Raw genomic sequence first — 18282 nt, forward strand, 5'->3', positions numbered from 1 at the left:
CCTACCTGGTTCTTTCAAAGTGTTGCGTGAAGACTTTTTTCTGTTGTTCATATACTGGAACTTTAGTTGCTAGAAAGACAATCTTCCCTTTCTGTTCCTTGGGCATGTTTTGGAAATGATTGTCACAAATCAGAAGTGCCACAAAGGTTTTCCCAGATCCTTTTAAACATCAAGCACGAAAACAAAGAATTAGTAACAAAAAGCTGGAATATTCCCTCCCCACAAGTGCAGCAATTTAACAATTTAAGGCTCCTTGTGGGCAAACCCATGTTCTTACATTAAGCTCACTGCAGGAATGGAGATTAGAATGGAGTTGGGAATCCAAGATACTTAGCATCACTCTCTATTTCGTGATCTTGGTACTGAAACAGATTCAGTAGTACAGAAGACTACTTATCTACCATATATGATGACAGTCCTTTGACAAAAAGCAATGGATTAAGGGGAGAATGATAACTCTCATTCAGAGGGTACTGGCTTTATTTGTTTAAAGGGATGCAAATTCCCTACCAGTTTTGTGCTCTTCTGTTTCACAAACCCTGATTGTTTCATTTCACTTCAGTTTCTTATGGCTTTGCTATGATTGCTACTGATAAACAAGGAAGCATTCTAAATAATGTTATGGATACCTTCTTAAGAATTACTTCCCACAACTGTGTTTTGAGTTAACTCCCCAATGCATGAAAAGCTTGTTTCTCTAGAGCAGTGCTTGTGTCAAAACAAAAAACTTTAAAATAAAATTTAAAAAGGAGAGAGAAGGGAGAAAAAAAAAAGTAAAATCCAGAGATTTTCCTCATCAGATTACAGCTGTTTCAGGTCCATTAAATTTTGCTTGTTGTTTTCCCAACTTTTCCTTTAAGCCAGAATATCAACCTTTTTGTAACTACTTTGTGTACTGCTGCATACACAGTTTATTTTAGGAATACAAAAAGTGTCACTATATATGGGAATTAGTGCACAAAGACCACACAAATACTTCCTGACACAAGGGCCTCTATGCTACCCTATCCATGCTGCATTAACTCTTATGTGCCCCACACAGATCCAATGTTCTCTATTCCCCCCTCCCCTCCCTTGAAGCCCACTTCTTCTCCTTAAGCCATGTATTGCTGCACTCCTCCCATATGACCCTCACTCACTCACGCTTACACCACTCCCAGTGCACAGTCTGGCTTGCTCCAGGGTCCTCCTTTGTCTTCCCACAGCTTTCCCCCCACCCCCCACTGCATTCTTTTTTAAAACAGTTACATGAGCAGAGATACGTGGGAGGGACATCATGATTCTTCAGGATTGTGGGTGTATGAGGTGGGGGGTCCAGTCCCTCAGCCAGACTTGTGCTAGATTATAGGAGGTTCACAACAGAGAGAACCTGATCTGGGCTTGTCAATGTGAGTCTTTCCATTGACTTCAATCAGCTTTGGATCAGGTCACTGCCGCATATCGGCTGCAACGGTATCTTCATCTGCAAGTCTCCCCACACAGTCCTGCTCACCCTTCCCATACACCTTAGTTTCTCCCTCCACAGCCCCTCTTCCAGCCAAAGCCTCTGTGAAGAATGAAGTTGGTGATTCAGGCTGGCAGCGTCTCAGGGAAGTAGCCAGTGAAAGTTGACTGCCCAGTCAGCTACTCTTTGCAGAAGGGGAATAGCTGTTTTATGGTTAAAGTTTAACATTGACCTGTTCCTGAGCTGACATGAAAATGTCCCTGAGGTCCGGAGTTTGTAGAGACTGCAGCTCTTTAGACAGAAAATCTCCAGTAGAGTCTTGAGATACATTTCTAAGGTCTCAATTTTAAACCTTTTCTCTGTGAAAGTTAGCAAATGTTGCACCATACAAACATTATGGAAAATGTAATCGGCCCATGAAGGGCTAGTTTGGAAATTTCAGAGGGAACATTCAAACATCAAAGTGCAAAAGAGGGATTTTAGTTCTGCTGTAAATGCCATAGACTTTAAGGTCAGAAGGGACCATCATGAGCATCTATTTTGACGTCCTGCATGTTGCAGGCCACAGAACCTCACCCACTGTCTCTGCATGACCATAACTAGTGAGTCCTCAGGGCTCCTGTATAATCACTGTGGATTAAAAACTTAATGGGTAGTTTGCTTTTAAATAAAAGATTGATGGGAGAATGTGACAAATCTTTGTCCTAAACAGACAAAGTTGTGGTGTCCATTCCCCATCCTCCAGACTTTCTTCACCCCTCCCCCTGACTTAGCCATCCCCTCTCAGACCACACAGCAAAATAAAGAGAGCACTTCTCAACACAAAAACATCAACACTGGGTATAGACGTGTTCTTACCAGTAGGAGCACATATGATTGTATTTTTCCCACTGACAGCAGGCTGGGCAAGCTCAATCTGATAACTTCTAGGCTTCTTTGGTCCATAAGTAGGTTGTTGAGAAACTTCTAGAACATAAATAAGCAAAGCTCAATATATGCTGTGGTGAAGAGCATGATCCATTATATAACATGGATACACTAATGCTTTGGTTAGAATACATTATCTCCTATATATGGTTATTATCTAAAATTACATGAGTAGCACCCTTGAGGGAAAAGATTTTATAACCGACCATGTACCAGACTGGAACTTTAAGTGGTTTGTGTGTTACAAGCTGGCATTTTGTAAAGCCTGTTTGTTCTCCCTCAGATGAACTCATTTCAAACTCTTTGCTGGCAGAGTCAACACTGATCTTATCTTGACCCACCTTTTCACGCCAGGAAGCATAGCACCTGATAAAAAAAATGTCTGACCGTGTCTCCCCAAAACAGATTGTATGAACACAACGTACAGTTGGAATAGGTCTTCTTTTAATCTCTTTCTGGTCTATCGACTCCTACACCTTTCAATGTTCTCTTTAATCCAGGGGCTCCCAGCCTTTAAAAACTGAAGAGCTGCTCTGTCAGAGTTACTAGTTATTGCTTTGTGACCAACAGCTAGCGATAACACAAATCAACATTTGTCAAAACAGTTAAGAAAACAAGCAGTATTTTAGGGCTCCCTTAGCTTTGTTCCAGTCAGGGCACAGATCGATATGCTAATGTTTATCTAAATTACCAGTTAAGCCATGTGGTGACTTACTCAAATCAGAGGAGAGCCCTGGATTGAGTTCCACTATTTTAACCCCTTCATAAGGGTGCTCCTCTGAAACACCAGATTTCCAGTAAGTGTATATGGTAAACATGGGGCAGCATATGATGCATGTCATGCCCAAGGCATTGGGCATTTTTAGCAGCAAACAGTGAAGTTAAACAATTAAACCAGGAAGTAGGAAACTCAATGCAGAAGGCTCTATTTTCTACAATTATCTTCTTTTGAGCCATTTTAAGGACACCACACACAGATTTTAAAAGTGCAAAAGATTGCACAGTTCTAATGTTTAGAAGAGTGTTAAGCTGCTGAATATTACCTGAAGGAGAACACGGACTTTCACTGAAATTGTGAACTTCTGCTTCTTCGGAATACTGTATATTTATGTCCAAGGCACTACTGTTCCCATTCTGGTCCTCCATCTCAGCATCCATCTCTTTATCATTATCTGAACAACAGCAAGGCAAGCTCTTAGCCATCTTTTCCACTTTAAATGTCATACGTTTGACAGGTCAGGAAAGTGGTTCTCCCACAATGCTGAATCTTATTGGGAAAGAAAGTTGTTTACTGGCAGTGGAGGAGGTCAGACTAGATGATCATGATGGTCCCTTCTGGCCTTAATGTCTACGAGGTAAAAATAAAATGCCTTGTCCAGACTGGGCTCAAGGTGGACAAATGACTATGTGGGGACCCATGATTTTAGAAGTGCCACACACTCATAAAAGTGCAGCCTATTCAACCTCCTCTACCTCCTTGTACCAGTCCACAATTATTTCTGACTAGTTTGAGGGCATATGCTAAATATTCCTTGCTCCCCCTATATTTTGCGTTTTGGAGCAGTTTTCTCATAGAACTATCATTAATTTAGCTGTAACCAAAAAAAAAAAAAAATTACAGGGTTGTTTACCAGAACAGATTTTTTAACCGAGTCAATTAAAAAAAAAGAAAAGAAAGGAATCAAGCTCAGTGTCCCTTTAAGGTAATCTCATCTTCCTGAAGACGATTCATGTCAGGTACAACAGCAGAACCTTAAGCACAGAATATGGTAAAAATAATTTGCATATTACCTTCTTTCATATTCCACAGTTTGCTCGTTGGGTCATATCCTGCTCGTTCTAGAGCTAGATGAAAGGTTTTGGGCCAGTTTTCCTTGTCTGACCTAGAAAGGCATTCAATGAGCTTTACTGCACCAGCCATTCTGCCTTTCAGTTCTCTGACCTGCGTAATGCACAAGCAAAGTTTGTGACTGCTTCCAAAATATCAAAAAGTGTGCCATTCAAAAGAAAACCATTGTTGAGCCTTTACAGGGGAAAGCTCTTTAAAGTTCTGTTGAGCAGCTATATAACTGTAGAGCACACCACGGTTCTGATCCTGTAAACTCCTAAGCGCGTGCCTAGCTTTACACGCACAAGCAGCCCCACCGCACTCCACTGGACTACTTGCAACTGTATAGTTACGTATGTGCTTAGGTGTTTGCAGGATGGAGGTCTAGGACAGCTTTCTGTTCCTCAGTTCCACAGTCTGTAAAGAGGGGATAGTAATTACCATAGCAGGCCCAATTGAAGCTGTAATTTTGAATTGTCTAGCAAAGTGATACCCTAACTTAATCTGCTTTAAGAGCTTCATTTTTCTCTCTTAAATAGCATTACTACAACACATCTGTATCCCACTAAAGGTCTATATCAGCTTTGTGACTCTCTGCTCTATCCTTTTGGCCACATTAATACACCCACACACACACTGAAGAGGAGTGACAGAATGGCTCCCCGTTCTCGAGAGCTCTTTGGGAAGAGAAGCTTAAGTGTTTGCAGGACTGGGCCCTTATCTAGAAACAAGCACATTTAATATTAACCAAAATCCACACATTAGAAATTACAACTTGCATTTCAAACCCTTTTATCCACTGATGGGAACATGAACAATCCTGTAAGATCCATTTTCATAACTCTTAAGGTGGTCTAGATTGACAGAAAAAGGCATAGCAAATTGGTTTCCTATTTTACATACAGTATATATTTTTCATTTAAAATGCTATGATTCAATCTTGTGCTGATAAAAGTGGGCAACTGATAGCACTGGCTACAGCCAGTTATCCTGCAGATAGATAAATGTTTTGTGACCTGATGCAACAGTCAGGTCCCACTTGCAGTCATATCTATGGACACATCACTGCCTATTTTTCTAATCAGAAGAAAATAGAAACCACATGTTCCTGTTTCTATCTGGGCTGTCAATTAATCGCAGTTAACTAAAGCGATTAACTCAAAACAAATTAACTTGATTAAAAAAATTAAGTGTGATTAATTGCAATTTTAATCGCACAGTTAAACAATAGAATACAAATTTAAATTAAAAAAATGCAAAAATATTTATATGTTTTTCTACTTTTTCAAACATATTGATTTCAATTACAACACAATACAAAGCCTACAGTGAAATGGTGGTCAAAGCAGGATAAGGCATACAAATGTTTTGCCTGTCAGTCACGTAAATACCTTGCAATGCCAGCTACAGTAGTGCCATGAGAACGCCTGTTCCCAAATTCAGGTGACATTGTAAATAAGAAGTGGGCAGTATTCTCTCCTGTAAATGTAAACAATTGGCTGAACAAGGAGGAGGACTGAGTGGACTTGTAGACTCAAGTTTTACATTGAGTGCAGTTATATAAAAAACAAATAAAATTCTACATTTGTAAGTTGTACTTTCACAATAAGGAGATTGCATTACAGTACTTGTATGAGGTGAATTGAAAAACCACTTTCTTTTGTTCATCTTTACAGTGCAAACATTTGTAATAAAAATATAAAGTGACCACTGTACACTTCATATTCTGTGTTGTAACTGAAACCAATATATCTGAAAATTTAGAAAACATCCACAAATATTTATAATAAAAAAGTTATATTATTGTTTAACAATGCGATTAAAACTGCAATTAATCATTTAATTTTTTTAATCGTTTGACATCCCTAGTTTCTATATTATACAAACATATCTGAAGCCACAGTCAGGGCTACACAATCATAGAACTGTAAACTCTGCAAATCAAGTTGCAATTTTGATTTTGAAACGATACCTGCAGAATCTCTTCACATTCTCGGTCTATGAGACAAGTGTTTAAGAAAGGAATTATCTGTTCTGCATCAATTTCTCTCATCGTAGCTTCTATACGTTTCAGCAGCTGTCGATGTACTTCCAGGCTTTCAAGTTTTTGGAAATCCCAGTTTTCAATGGCTTCTCTCAGACCAGTGTAACCTTCAAGACAAAAGGGATGGGGCAAACAACACCAGCAAACACCGCTTTTAATTAAAACAGATATTTTGACCCAGGACTGTCTAAGAGCTACTGGGTGAACTGCAAACACATTTTGAAAAGGGGGTTGGGTTACCCTTACTGCTCCATTAAAAAAAAAAAAAAAAAAACACTACACCCCCTCCCCCCCCCCCAGAAAAGGCACCCTATGTTAAAGAAGTTTTAGGACTGCAAAATCAAGCAAGAAAAGTTAGGAAATACCAAAATTAATACTGCCTGTACAACCTTAACTCAACCCCCTGGTATGTATACAGTCTGATGCCGTCTTATTTTCCCCCACAGGACCTGGGCCTCGCTCAGGATGTTCTGCCATCACCACAGCTCCTACCGCTGCTCATGCCCCTCTCCCATCCAACTTCTGCTAGGGCCCCTCTCTTCTCCTTGTTTCTAGCCTCTTCCCCATCTTCTGCCCTTCCTCCCTGCGTCTCTCTCCCCCCATACGTTCCTCACTCCTCTGCATTCACATCAAGCGGCTTCCTCTTTCCCCTCAGAGCACAGGAGAGAGCATCCCTGCTCTTAATGCTGGTACCCACTGCCACAACTGATCCTGGTGGCAAGGAAGAGTAATTATGGGGAAAGTCTTCAGTCCAGGTATCTCTGGGAACAAGCCTGCTCAATTGCTCTGTGAGGAGGGACCACGCACATTCCAGTCTGCATGTAAGCGGGGGAACAGTCCTGCTATTGTGGGGAACTTTCCTGGCTTCTGCACTACCCCGGTGAAGTGGGCTAGCGAAAGGATCTGAGTCCTCGCTCCCACTTCCTTTACCCAGAGGCCTCCCTGCCCTTGAGGGCTCCCTTTCCACTCTCCTGTCTGAGAGAGTCCTTGTAACCCCGACAAGGCTGGGCCCAGGATTCCTAGGTGGCTCGACCCCCAACCCTGCTGTGGTCACCTAGGACAGGGGCCAGGGTGTCCCCACTCTGGGGTACTCTCTCCGCACTAGGCACTTCCCGGACCCACTGATCATTTTATTCAATTTAAAGCAAACGCAAGTTGTTTAATTAACAATTAATTTAAAAAAAAAAATCAATAAGGAAAAATGGGAAAGGTTAAAAAGAAATCACCACCCTGCTCTGTGGCAGGGAACATTACAAACAAACAGTGTCTCTGGAACATCAGGGCACTTCACAGTCTGTTCCTTGTAGGTCCCAGGCCTCCTTCTCAGGCCCTGGCTGTGCTGCAGGGATGCTGCGGGTTGGACACTTGCAATGGTGGTGGCCACACGCCTCTGGGCTTTGGGTGGTGGGACCCTTCTTCCCAGCGTCAGCCCCCCCGTCGGGTTAAGATCCCCCTCCCAGTCTGGCCTGCCAGGACCCTTGGCTGGGGGTGTCTTTCTGCGCTGGTCCCTTTGCCCAAGTGCCCCCTTGGCTGGCCCCAGTTGCTCACCACACCTGGTTCTGTGGCTGCAGCTCTGCTCCCAGCACAGGGATCTGCTCTCTCCCTGGGCTGTGTCTCCGGCTCAGGTTGCAACCCTGGACAGGTCTGCTCTGTGGGCTGCTTCTGTAACTCTGCTCCCAGCTCTGACCTGCTTCCTGGGCTGCTTTTCTAGCCCCTCTGGTTGGCACAGCTCTGCTCCCCAGCTTTGCTCGGGCCCCTGTTCTCTCCTTAGCTCAGTCCCACTCTGTCTGACCCTGGCAATTCCAGCTCACATGGAGGACGGGACGGGACGGGACTCCCCCCCCCCGACCTCCTGACTCACTGATTAGCCTGCCTGCCCTGTCAATCAGGCTGACCTGGAGCATTGGCCTCTCCGCATTGTTCCTGGGGACTATCAGTCTCAGGCTCCTGATTCCCCATCGACTCTTCCCCTTTTAGTACTGGGAGCTAGCCAACCAAAACACCCCCACTGAATGTTAGTAAGGAGGCAACAATCCCCTTACATGCAGATAGGAACTGAGAGAAAACAGAACATGCTCCACGCAGGCTGAATGTTCAGAGACTTGGACTGCCAAATTCTAACAAACCTCTACTGGGCATGTGCAAACAGATTTTTCAAAGGTTTATAAACTTGTCCAAATTTGGGAAGTTTTTCCTGGGAACAGCCAAAGGTCTATTGCGGACACCAGACAGATACCCTGCCAAACGTCAAGTCCCTGTTGCAAAGCATAGGGGAGCTAGAGCTTCTCAATTAAATGGTCATTTTTTAGTCCGAGACTCAAAACCATCAATATGTTTTACAGACCAACACAGGAACAGAGAGAATGAACTCATGAGCCAATGTTTATCCTGCAATATAGAAGATCTGAAAGCGCTCATTGGGGGGCGGAGGGTTAAACTACCCTCCTATCAGCTGGGCCACAGATACCGCCAAGCGGACAAAGATGTTCTTAAGTTATATGGAACACAGATTTAAGATTCAGAAATTAGAGATTGTAGCCCAAGGAGAAGCTACCCTGGATCCACTTCTTACTGATAACAAATTTATAAAAAAGTATGAAGAAGGAAGCTTGGAGCAATTGACAAGGAACTGCACTACTGCATAATAAAAAATGAGTTCAAAGAATGCAGCAATAGCTTTCATGAAAGTAAGTTTTCAGAAGTTAAGAAGCCTAGTAAGTAAGAGTGCCAATGAGAGGAAGAGTTAAAATCCATTAGTGTGGAAGAAAGCTGGCACACCCTGAAGGTACTATACTTATATTATTGCAATCTCTCAGATGCTTCAGAGAAAGCGGCACTAAACCTCCATAATGGAGGATCATTTAATAACCTGCCCATATGGGAACTTTATTCCCATCCCTAGGCAATGAATAGCTGGCTTACATTTTGAAGCATGAGGCTTCACACCCCTTATACATATATTATCCAAATGTTAATTACCTGTAGATATTCTCACTATCCACATAAATGACTAATCCTTTTTTGAATCCTATTAGGCCCTTGGCTTCAAAGCGATCTCGTGACAATGGGTTCCATAGGTTAATTATACATGCTGTGAAAAGTGTTTCCTTTAATCATTTATATGCTTGTAGCTTTCCAGTTTCACTAGATGTCCCCATATTCTTGCATTAAGACTGAGATTTTTTTAAAGGAGGCATATGCACATAACTCCCATCCAAATTCAATAGGATTTAGGTGCCTAACTCCCTTAGGCACTTTCAAAAATCCCAGCCCAGGGGTCTGGCCAAAAAGGCCACTAAAGTCAACAGAAGACTCCCATTGATATGAATGGGTTTTAAATCAGGCCTTATGAGAATTATGAATGCCCAATTCAACTCTTTATGCCTTTATTTTGCATACCTTTGCTACATCCTCTTGTTCATCTTCTCTTGAATCTAAATATCCCCAGTCTTTCCACTCTCTCCTCTTATGGAGTCTCCCCAGGCCTCAAATCACTTTCACTGTCAATCTCTGAACCCGTTCTATTTCTGAAGATATCAGACAAGATCTGAACACATTGTTATACTTACAGACATACTGATTTATACAGTGGCAATGTAGATTTAATGGTATTTTTTAATCCCAGATGGGCTGTGGAATAGTCTTCCAGGGGAAAGGGTAGAAGCCTCATTGCTTGAAACTGCTTAAGTCAGAATATTTACACACACAGAGTAGGCAACAATCCTGCTTTAGGAAAACCCAGTGGGGCCTTTTCAATCTCTAACTTCTATGGAAGTCCTCCAGCAAAAATTGAAAGTGCAATGTGGGGCTCTCTGTATAGATTATACAGAAGTTGCAAAGAGCATACATATTTTTGGCAGTTCACTTAGTTGCCTGTGCAAACAATTAAATTACCTTCATGCCAGCTTAACAATTACATTTTAGGTGGAATTACTGATCTCCAAAAATCAAACAGGACAGTTGCATGCAAGCTAACTTAAAGTACATTGTATATTTATGAGTTAATCAAGAGTTACATCATATTAAGATCAGAGGAGCTCTCCTCTCTCAGGTCAGAGGGTTTTAAATGCTACCTTATAGCAAACCTCTGGTCCTTCCCCCTACACACGACAGCTGGTGTTTATATCAGAGCATTTAGAGATCATTTGAAAATAAGTTCTTCAAGGCAGGGATCTGTTCCTTATTTGGCACAAACTCATCCTTTATATAGCATTGTATACACCTCAGTGCTATGGAAATGAAATACAATGCTGACAAATTAAAAGAAGAGTGTTACATTTAAACTGTCATTTTAGATTTTGTAAACAATATTACTCTTTATAGGTAAATCCATCAAAGGGAGAAGGGAAACGTCTATGTATTTATTTTGTGCCTGACCATTTGAGTGTGGACTTTACTCTGAAAAAAGACTAATAATTTTGGGGTTCCCCATTTATTATGTTTCATGGATCAAATTTCCTCAATTCACAAGTAAAAAGATTTTTTCCTACTGACAATATTTGCAAACAGTCTGGGATATGAAAATCATGTATTCTTTCTAGAGCTATTCTCCTAAGATGCCACTCAAAGCAGATTGCCCAGATCCTTGTAACATAAACTTCTTGCTTTGATCAGCACAGAGAACAATAATGACTTTTAAGTTGTCCTAATTAGGCTTTTGAGGAACTGGTGCAGCTCATACCTCTCAGAGTTACTGTCTCAGGCTGTCTGCAGATGTCACTGCATCAGTTACATGGTTCACATTTTGCAGGTTTTCTTTGCAACCCTAAGGGCTAGAGATCTAATATTTGGGTTTTTGTTGGCTGGCTTTTTTGAGTTAAAAAAAACGAAGATTCTGGGACACAGAATGGTACAGGCACATGCACATGCCCTATCTCACCAAGCTGCCATGAGCCAGCCCAATTTAACCTCTGCTCTCAACCTCCAAGCTGACCCATCGAGCTACAAGATGGATTGGTGGAGAAGCTTGTACTGCTACGACTTGACCTATGGAACTAAAAAGGTGTTCACTTTCCAGGGTGGTCAATCAAGCACCTTTCACAAGCAATAAATTCACACACACACACGACATGAAAAAGCAGGGGAAATGAAAACCGTCAGCTCTACCAACGAAAACAAACCTGCTGCATTCAGTGCATCTAGAAATCCCCGAAACCATCCTTCTGATTCGAGCTGCAGTAGAGAGTCAACGAAGAGTGCCGCAGCAGCAGTCAGCCCCTCCTTCTGTTCTTCAGTCTGAATTCTCTCTTTGGCAACTAGCGTGAAATCAGATACGAATAAGTCAAAATTGTAGATCTGGTGTGTGGACAGCCGTGGGGACTGCACCTGGTGCAGAATGCTGCAGGTGCTCAAATATTTCCTGGGTATATTTACACGATGGGTATCTGCTTTATACTGCACTTCCAGAGGCGAGGAAGCATATACATTTTATGAGTGGGAAACAATCTCTGGAGATGCACAAATTAAACCCAAATTCACACTGCAAGGTCTTGGCTGAAATTGAGAAAGCTGCCAAGGGGGATTTGGTCACACAAGTCTCACTGAAATTAATGCAAGCCTTGGGGAATCCAAGCCTGCGAGGCACTGTTTACCCCTGCTAGGGTGACCAGACAGCAAATGTGAAAAATCGGGACAGGAGGTGGGAGGCCTAAATAGGAGCCTATATAAGGAAAAGGCCCCAAAATCCAGACTGTCCCTATAAAATCGGGACATCTGGTCAGCCTACTCCCTGCCTCCAGCAAGAGGGAGTCTGTCTTGGGGTAGCTGGGTGTCAGCTCCCTGGTACCACCAGCCTTTCAGCCACCCAAGCCCTGTCCTCTAGGCTATGCCAACCAACTTCAGTTTGTAGGTTAATAGATGCACCCTAATCCCTGAGGTCCTTTGAATCATTTCCATGTGATATCCAGCCCGATGCTGGCTAGTCCCTGATATCCCAGATCCTCTGCCCTCAAATGTACACAGTACCCCAATTTACCAGTTTTATCTTAAACTGCTGCTTCTGCAAACCACACAGCACTTGTGAGCACTTATAATAAAACAAAAGTAGGTTGAAGAAACAGTAAAGATTTCACGGATATCTGATAGACCTGAGAGTGATGGCAACAAATGATTATGATAGAAAACAAAAGTAATAAAATGCGAACCTGAGTCTACCAAAGGAAGTCCCCCCCCCGCCCCACCCCCACAACCCTCCAAAGTTCCATCTTTTGCAAAACTGGCTGGTTTCTTAAAAACCAGGAATCAAATGTTGAGGAAAGCACCCCTGCGCTCCAAAGGTTCCGCTCCCCTCAGTGAATGGATGCAGAGTGCTTCTCCCTCCTGTGTTATCAGTATAACACCTTTATGTTTCTTTTCACAGACAGTGAACCCATCTTGTTGTAAAGTTCCCTTTTTACCTTTAACTGGTTTCAATTGTTTGCATTTGCCTCTGATAGTTTCCATTCAAAGTCTTCAGACTTGTCTAGACTTCAAATGCAGAAGGTACACCGCTGTAGCCCTTCAGCGTAGGCACTCCTATGCCAATGCGATGGGGTTCTCCCATCAACGAAGGTAATCCACTTCCCTGAAAGGCCATAGCTAAATTGACGGAAGAATTGTTCCGTTGACCTAAAGTTGTCTACACAGGGATTTCGGTTGACTTAACTACGCTGCTCAGGGGTGTGAACTTTTCACACTCCTCAATGATGTAGTTATGCCAACCTAATTTTTTAGTGTAGAACAGGCCTTAGTATTGCACAAGGCTAAACTGAGCCTTGCATTGCCTCACTAAAACAGTGCAGGGTGACACTTCCCCTCTTGCCTGAAAGGGCCACCACTGACACACATTATCCCCTGGTGACTAATTTCTACTCCATGTCCATAAAGCATATATTCAATATAAATATTCCTTAAATACAACCCATATATACACAAAGACCATGTATTTTGCAAGTTAGAGCTTTCTGTAGATACCTTACTTGTTACTCTTTATGGATAAATACACGTATTTGGTGTAATGAGTTTGTCAGGTCTGAGGCAAGAGTTGTTTGCAAAGAACAGGGGACCCGTTGCCAAGGAGTCGGTCACTGAGCGGTGTGGCTAAATCTGCTAACTGGCTTTGAAAATCACACGCCTTGCATTTCATATGATTTGTAAGGCACCTACCATATTTTGGGGCATTAGACGAATACTTTTCTGTTAATCCCAAAGCTGTGTTTTGAGAGGAGTACCACCACATTAACCCATTTGCCGCTGTCATCTGCCAAAGTCTACGTGCACCAGCAAAAAGCGGCAGCATCCCTTAATGCATGGGTGTTCCATCATCACCATCATCATCTATTTGTATTGCGGAAGCACGCTGGAGCACCAGTAATGGACTCATTGTGCTAGGTGCTATAGAGAAAACATCAAGGTAGTCCCTACCCAAAAGCAGGAACTGGCACTTCAAACTCGTACATCAGGCAGCAATGAACGTTCATTTCCCCAGATACACAGTGCCAGGTATAGACAGAGCAACCAAGCACCTAAATATAAAGACTCAGCCCAGAGTACAGTATGTCATATACAAAGCTCAAAAATTTCAGAACGGAAACTTCCCCTTCCTTGCAATCCCCTCACTATATGCATATACCATCAATTTAACAAGGGAAAAGGTATTCTCTCTGTCTCCTGCTTCCTTTCTCCCATTTGAATCCTAGACCTATGGGCAATACAGCACAGAAAGAATTAAAGACCTGACCCTGCATCCATTCAGGTCAATGGCAAAGCTCCTAATGACTTCAGTAGTGGGTGCTAAGTGAGGAAAACTAAAGCTATATCATAATTCAAGCATTTTAGGAGCAGGGTACAGCGGAGGTTAATTAGTAGAGAGTTGCAGGGTACAGCGGAGGTTAATTATCTTAACAGATTAAAGGGACAAACCATCAACTCTCGCTGTACTTGGCCAAAAACATTTTGAAAAACCAATACTCAATAGAAATATCTTCATTAGACAGGATGTAATTAAAGAGGAGACAGAATGGGCAAACAGAAATGGTGAGAGGGGAGAAGAGAACAGAAAACCCCACTAAGTGGCAAAACTGTCACCCACCACTTGCTCTCCAGGAGAGAAGCATTCATGAGAGGGGCAGGGACGGCGAGCCAGGGACGTCCTGGCCAAAGCATGCCCAGAGCCCCGACCCACAGCAAGCCCAGCATCTCACCATCAGAGAGCCATTCCTTCATGTTGCCCAGCACATAGGCAGGATTCAGTGTCTTCTCGATGTACTGCCGGTAGCACCGCAGGCCTGCTTTCTGCTCCGCAGTCATCTGTGCTCCAGTTTTTGAGCTAATTGAACTCCTGTAGAACTAGTTCCCAGCTTTCCTTTTCATCCTTTGCCCTGGCTTCACGCCTGCCAAGGAGAGAAAAACCCTTCGGCACAACGCGCCCTGTTGCTGCAGCAGGTGGATGGTGGTGCCCCCTGCTCTGAGCTGCAGGCTGAAGTCAGGGAAGGCAAGTTCCCCCTGACCTTTCCAAGAGGAGGGGGACAGCCTCAGCGCAAGCTCACCACTGACGGAGACTTACTGAAAATCAGCTGACTCAGAGGGAAGAGGAAAAACGTCCAAGCCACCGGGGAGGAGGAGGAGAAAAGAAACTAAGCAGAGCAGCAGAAAGGAAACTGAAACTTAGACCAAAAGCACAGGCAGAGGGAAGGAGCTAGATGCAGCCAATCAGGCTGCCAGGATAACCATCGATGAAGGACAGCAGTAGATGCAGCAAGCCACAGCATGGCAGCTAAGGAGACTGCTTTCCACAAGTGCCTGCCCTTCAAAAAGGGGGCACACATACCCTGCCACACGTGTCTGATAAGAATAGCCAGCGCTGTTATAACTAACCTGAACAAGTTTTGGGAGGGATATTAAACCTCATGCTTTGGGATTTAAACCAGTCTCAAACTATAAGAGATTAGGATCGGAACTAATGGGGCGGGGGGGGGGGGGGGGGCAGATTATCCCACATCTGCCTACTGCAAAGTGTGCATCTAAAGCATCTGTTAGTGAGAGGATACTGAACTAGCGGGACTTCAGGTCTGGTCCAGTATGACCCTTCCTGTGTTTCTAAATCCACTAGAGACACAACAAATCCTCCAAATTCAGCAAGACCACAAGCTCCTTTAAGCACCTTCATGTTCCTCCTACCAAATGGAAACCGTCTATTAACATATTCAAAGGGCAGAATAATCAACCCAGCAAGAAAACTCAAAACAAAAGCAGGTCATCCCACCCATCCCCTTCCTCCAAAGACTTCCATGGATGTTTAAGTCAGGAGTTTATATAGACCAGCACATAATGTGCCTTATCTGATTTTACTGTCTTGTGGTAATGGTGCCTTTGGGTAACTCTGACCATTGTAACACACAGTACTTGGTAGACTGGTGGATTTTTCCCCCAGGGAACCTTATAGAGAAGACATAATATTTTACAGCACAGTTTATTTAGAATAAAAAAATAAAAACAAACAAACTAAACACACACACCACACACAACCAAATTTGGGCTAGGCCATTACCTTAGTAAATTCAAATCTTAGCAGCACATTTATTTATATGACTTACCAGCAATACTTATCCCATCCAAAACAGAAGTTTCAAGTAGGTAGTCTTTGATTTCATTTTGTATGAAATTTCTTCCAGAGGTGCAATCTGGAGTGATTCCCTCCATCCTTTTAACCCTGTATCCAATATGGACAAAGTAAATCACTTCATGTTAATTTGCTGCTGAAAGAATCCCTACCTCAGATAGGGGTCTGGCAGCACATGTGCTCACTCACACAATATAAAAGTGGTCAAGGGCAGTCAGAAAAGGAGTACTTGTGGCACCTTAGAGACTAACCAATTTATTTGAGCATAAGCTTTCGTGAGCTATAGCTCACTCACGAAAGCTTATGCTCAAATAAATTGGTTAGTCTCTAAGGTGCCACAAGTACTCCTTTTCTTTTTGCGAATACAGACTAACACGGCTGTTACTCTGAAACCTGTCAAGGGCAGTCAGTCATTTACTGTTTGCCAAAGGTGCTATCATCAGGGAGACTGCTTTTGAAGGAAGTAGAAGCTGGATGTAGACGAGGGCTAAGATACAGTGCCACAAGGTGTCGGAAAAGAGAGTGGACAAAGAAAACTACAAAAATGTAGGTTTCAGAGTAGCAGCTGTGTTAGTCTGTATCCACAAAAAGAAAAAAAGAGTTCTTGTGGCACCTTAGAGACTAACAAATTTATTTGAGCATAAGCTTTTGTGAGCTACAGCTCACTTCATCGGATGCATGCAGTGGAAAAATACAGTGGGGAGATTTACATACACAGAGAACATGAAACAATGGGTGTTACCATACACACTGTAACAAGAGTGATCAGGTAAGGTGAGCTATTACCAGCAGGAGAAAAAAACCTTTTGTAGTGATCATCAAACTGCTGGAAATGGCCCACCTTGATTAACACTACAAAAGGTTTTTCCTGCCCCTCCCCGCTCTCCTGCTGGTAATAGCTCACCTTACCTGATCACTCTTATTACAGGGTGTATGGTAACACCCATTGTTTCATGTTCTCTATGTATATAAATCTCCCCACTGTATTTTCCACTGCATGCATCCGATGAAGTGAGCTGTAGCTCATAAAGGCTTATGTTCGAATCAATTTGTTAGTCTCTAAGGTGCCACAAGTACTCCTTTTCTTTTTACAAAAGTGTAGTTGTTTCAGACATGCTGCAGTTTTAAGTAATGTAAGAAAAAGCATTGTAACAGGGTTTACTCACCACTGTGCACTTCCTCATGGCCAGGCATGGCATCACAATATCCTTGTGGGGTAGCAGCCCTTGTCACTAGTCACTCTGGGGCTGTGGTGGTTTCTTTCAGATAACTCATCTCTCCAGCCAGGGCACAGTCTTCAGCCCATTCCTTCCAGGGTCAGCTATCCAAACTAAAGTTCAAAACTACCTTAACAGACATGAAAAGCTTCCACCCTCTCCACAGCTCTTCTTCAGTGGAGTCACATTCAGCCTGCAGCCCCCTCACTGGGCTCAGCTACCCTTGCACACCACTTCCTTGGGGCTGGTAGGGAAATCCAGTCCCAACCTCAATTCTGGGTTACAGCCCAGGGCCCTGTACTGCGCACCTACATCAAATCCTCTACCCATAGTGCAGTTTTCCCTGCGCCATTTCCTTCCTCACCTCTTTACTTCCCTTATAGGTCTCTCAATCTGTCCCCAGGTCATTTCGGGTGCCTCCCTGCTCACTCAAGACCCTGCAGGCACCTTCTGACTCCCTACATTTTCTTGCCTCCAGCCCTTCCTCAGCTGGGCCCACTCAGCAGTTAAACCTGGAATCACCTAATTTCTCTCAGGTGGGGCCCATTCTGTAATCAGGGCTGGCTTAGGCAGGGGCTCTCTATTATCATCTCAGAGCTCTGGATGATCACTGAGTGCTAATCTCTCTCTCCATATATACATGACTTTTATTGTCAGACTCTGGCTCTCTTATACCAATCACTGTGACTGACTTCTTCTCATGATATTATCTGGATTCTTCTCATGATATTGAGCCAGCCATGAGCTAAGGATCCATGAGCCAGCTTCCATGAGCTAAGGATCTGGCCCATTGTTCTCATGTTGGGCCAGATTCTGTGTTTTGCTCCATAGTTAAGAATCGAAAACAGATCCAAAAATCAGGTGTGCTTCTTCCAGATCCAGTTATGAGGTCACAGAAAAGGGAAGATTATGGTATGCAACTATCCATAGCAAGAAAATTAGGCAAGAAATACAGAACACATGGGGCCAAATGGTGCCACCTCTCAACAAAGCTCAGAAATCTGTCTTTGGGTGGAGTATTTTGCCCCTTAGCCTGCTGGGTTGGTATGGAATAGCTGCACTGGTGCTCTAGTGGTAGAGACAAATGGGGTTCCTGTACACCTCATACATTGGTTGTCACCTACTGCAGCACAGACCTGTCTAGTGGCTACACCCGCAGCCCTCCATTCTGTTGCAAAGAAAGGCACAACAGAGCCCAAGGGGCATAGAGATGTCCCAGCACCT

At 43.3% G+C, this 18282-nt stretch overlaps 1 protein-coding gene across 5 annotated transcripts in view; it reads right to left on the reverse strand.

Moving 5' to 3' along the window:
* Positions 1-18043, reverse strand: part of DDX58 (DExD/H-box helicase 58) — a 35256-nt gene extending 17213 nt beyond the window's left edge. The window contains exons 1-8 of one of the 5 annotated variants that reach the window (XM_043547766.1): positions 17423-17492; positions 17008-17171; positions 11364-11498; positions 6172-6350; positions 4163-4313; positions 3415-3543; positions 2303-2410; positions 6-159 (exon numbers count right to left, since the gene is read on the reverse strand). In XM_043547766.1, the coding sequence (XP_043403701.1) occupies positions 6-159; positions 2303-2410; positions 3415-3543; positions 4163-4313; positions 6172-6350; positions 11364-11498; positions 17008-17035 (884 nt within the window). In that variant the 5' untranslated portion in view covers positions 17036-17171; positions 17423-17492. Of the gene's footprint in view, positions 1-5; positions 160-2302; positions 2411-3414; positions 3544-4162; positions 4314-6171; positions 6351-11363; positions 11499-14423; positions 15932-17007 lie in introns of those variants that run through there. The other 4 variants (XM_043547764.1, XM_043547765.1, XM_037902103.2 and 1 more) reach the window with 4 other exon arrangements.
* Between the last annotated feature and the right edge of the window lie 239 nt (positions 18044-18282).

The sequence above is a fragment of the Chelonia mydas genome, chromosome 5 (genome assembly GCF_015237465.2).
Source record: "Chelonia mydas isolate rCheMyd1 chromosome 5, rCheMyd1.pri.v2, whole genome shotgun sequence".
NCBI classification, from domain to species: Eukaryota; Metazoa; Chordata; order Testudines; family Cheloniidae; genus Chelonia; species Chelonia mydas.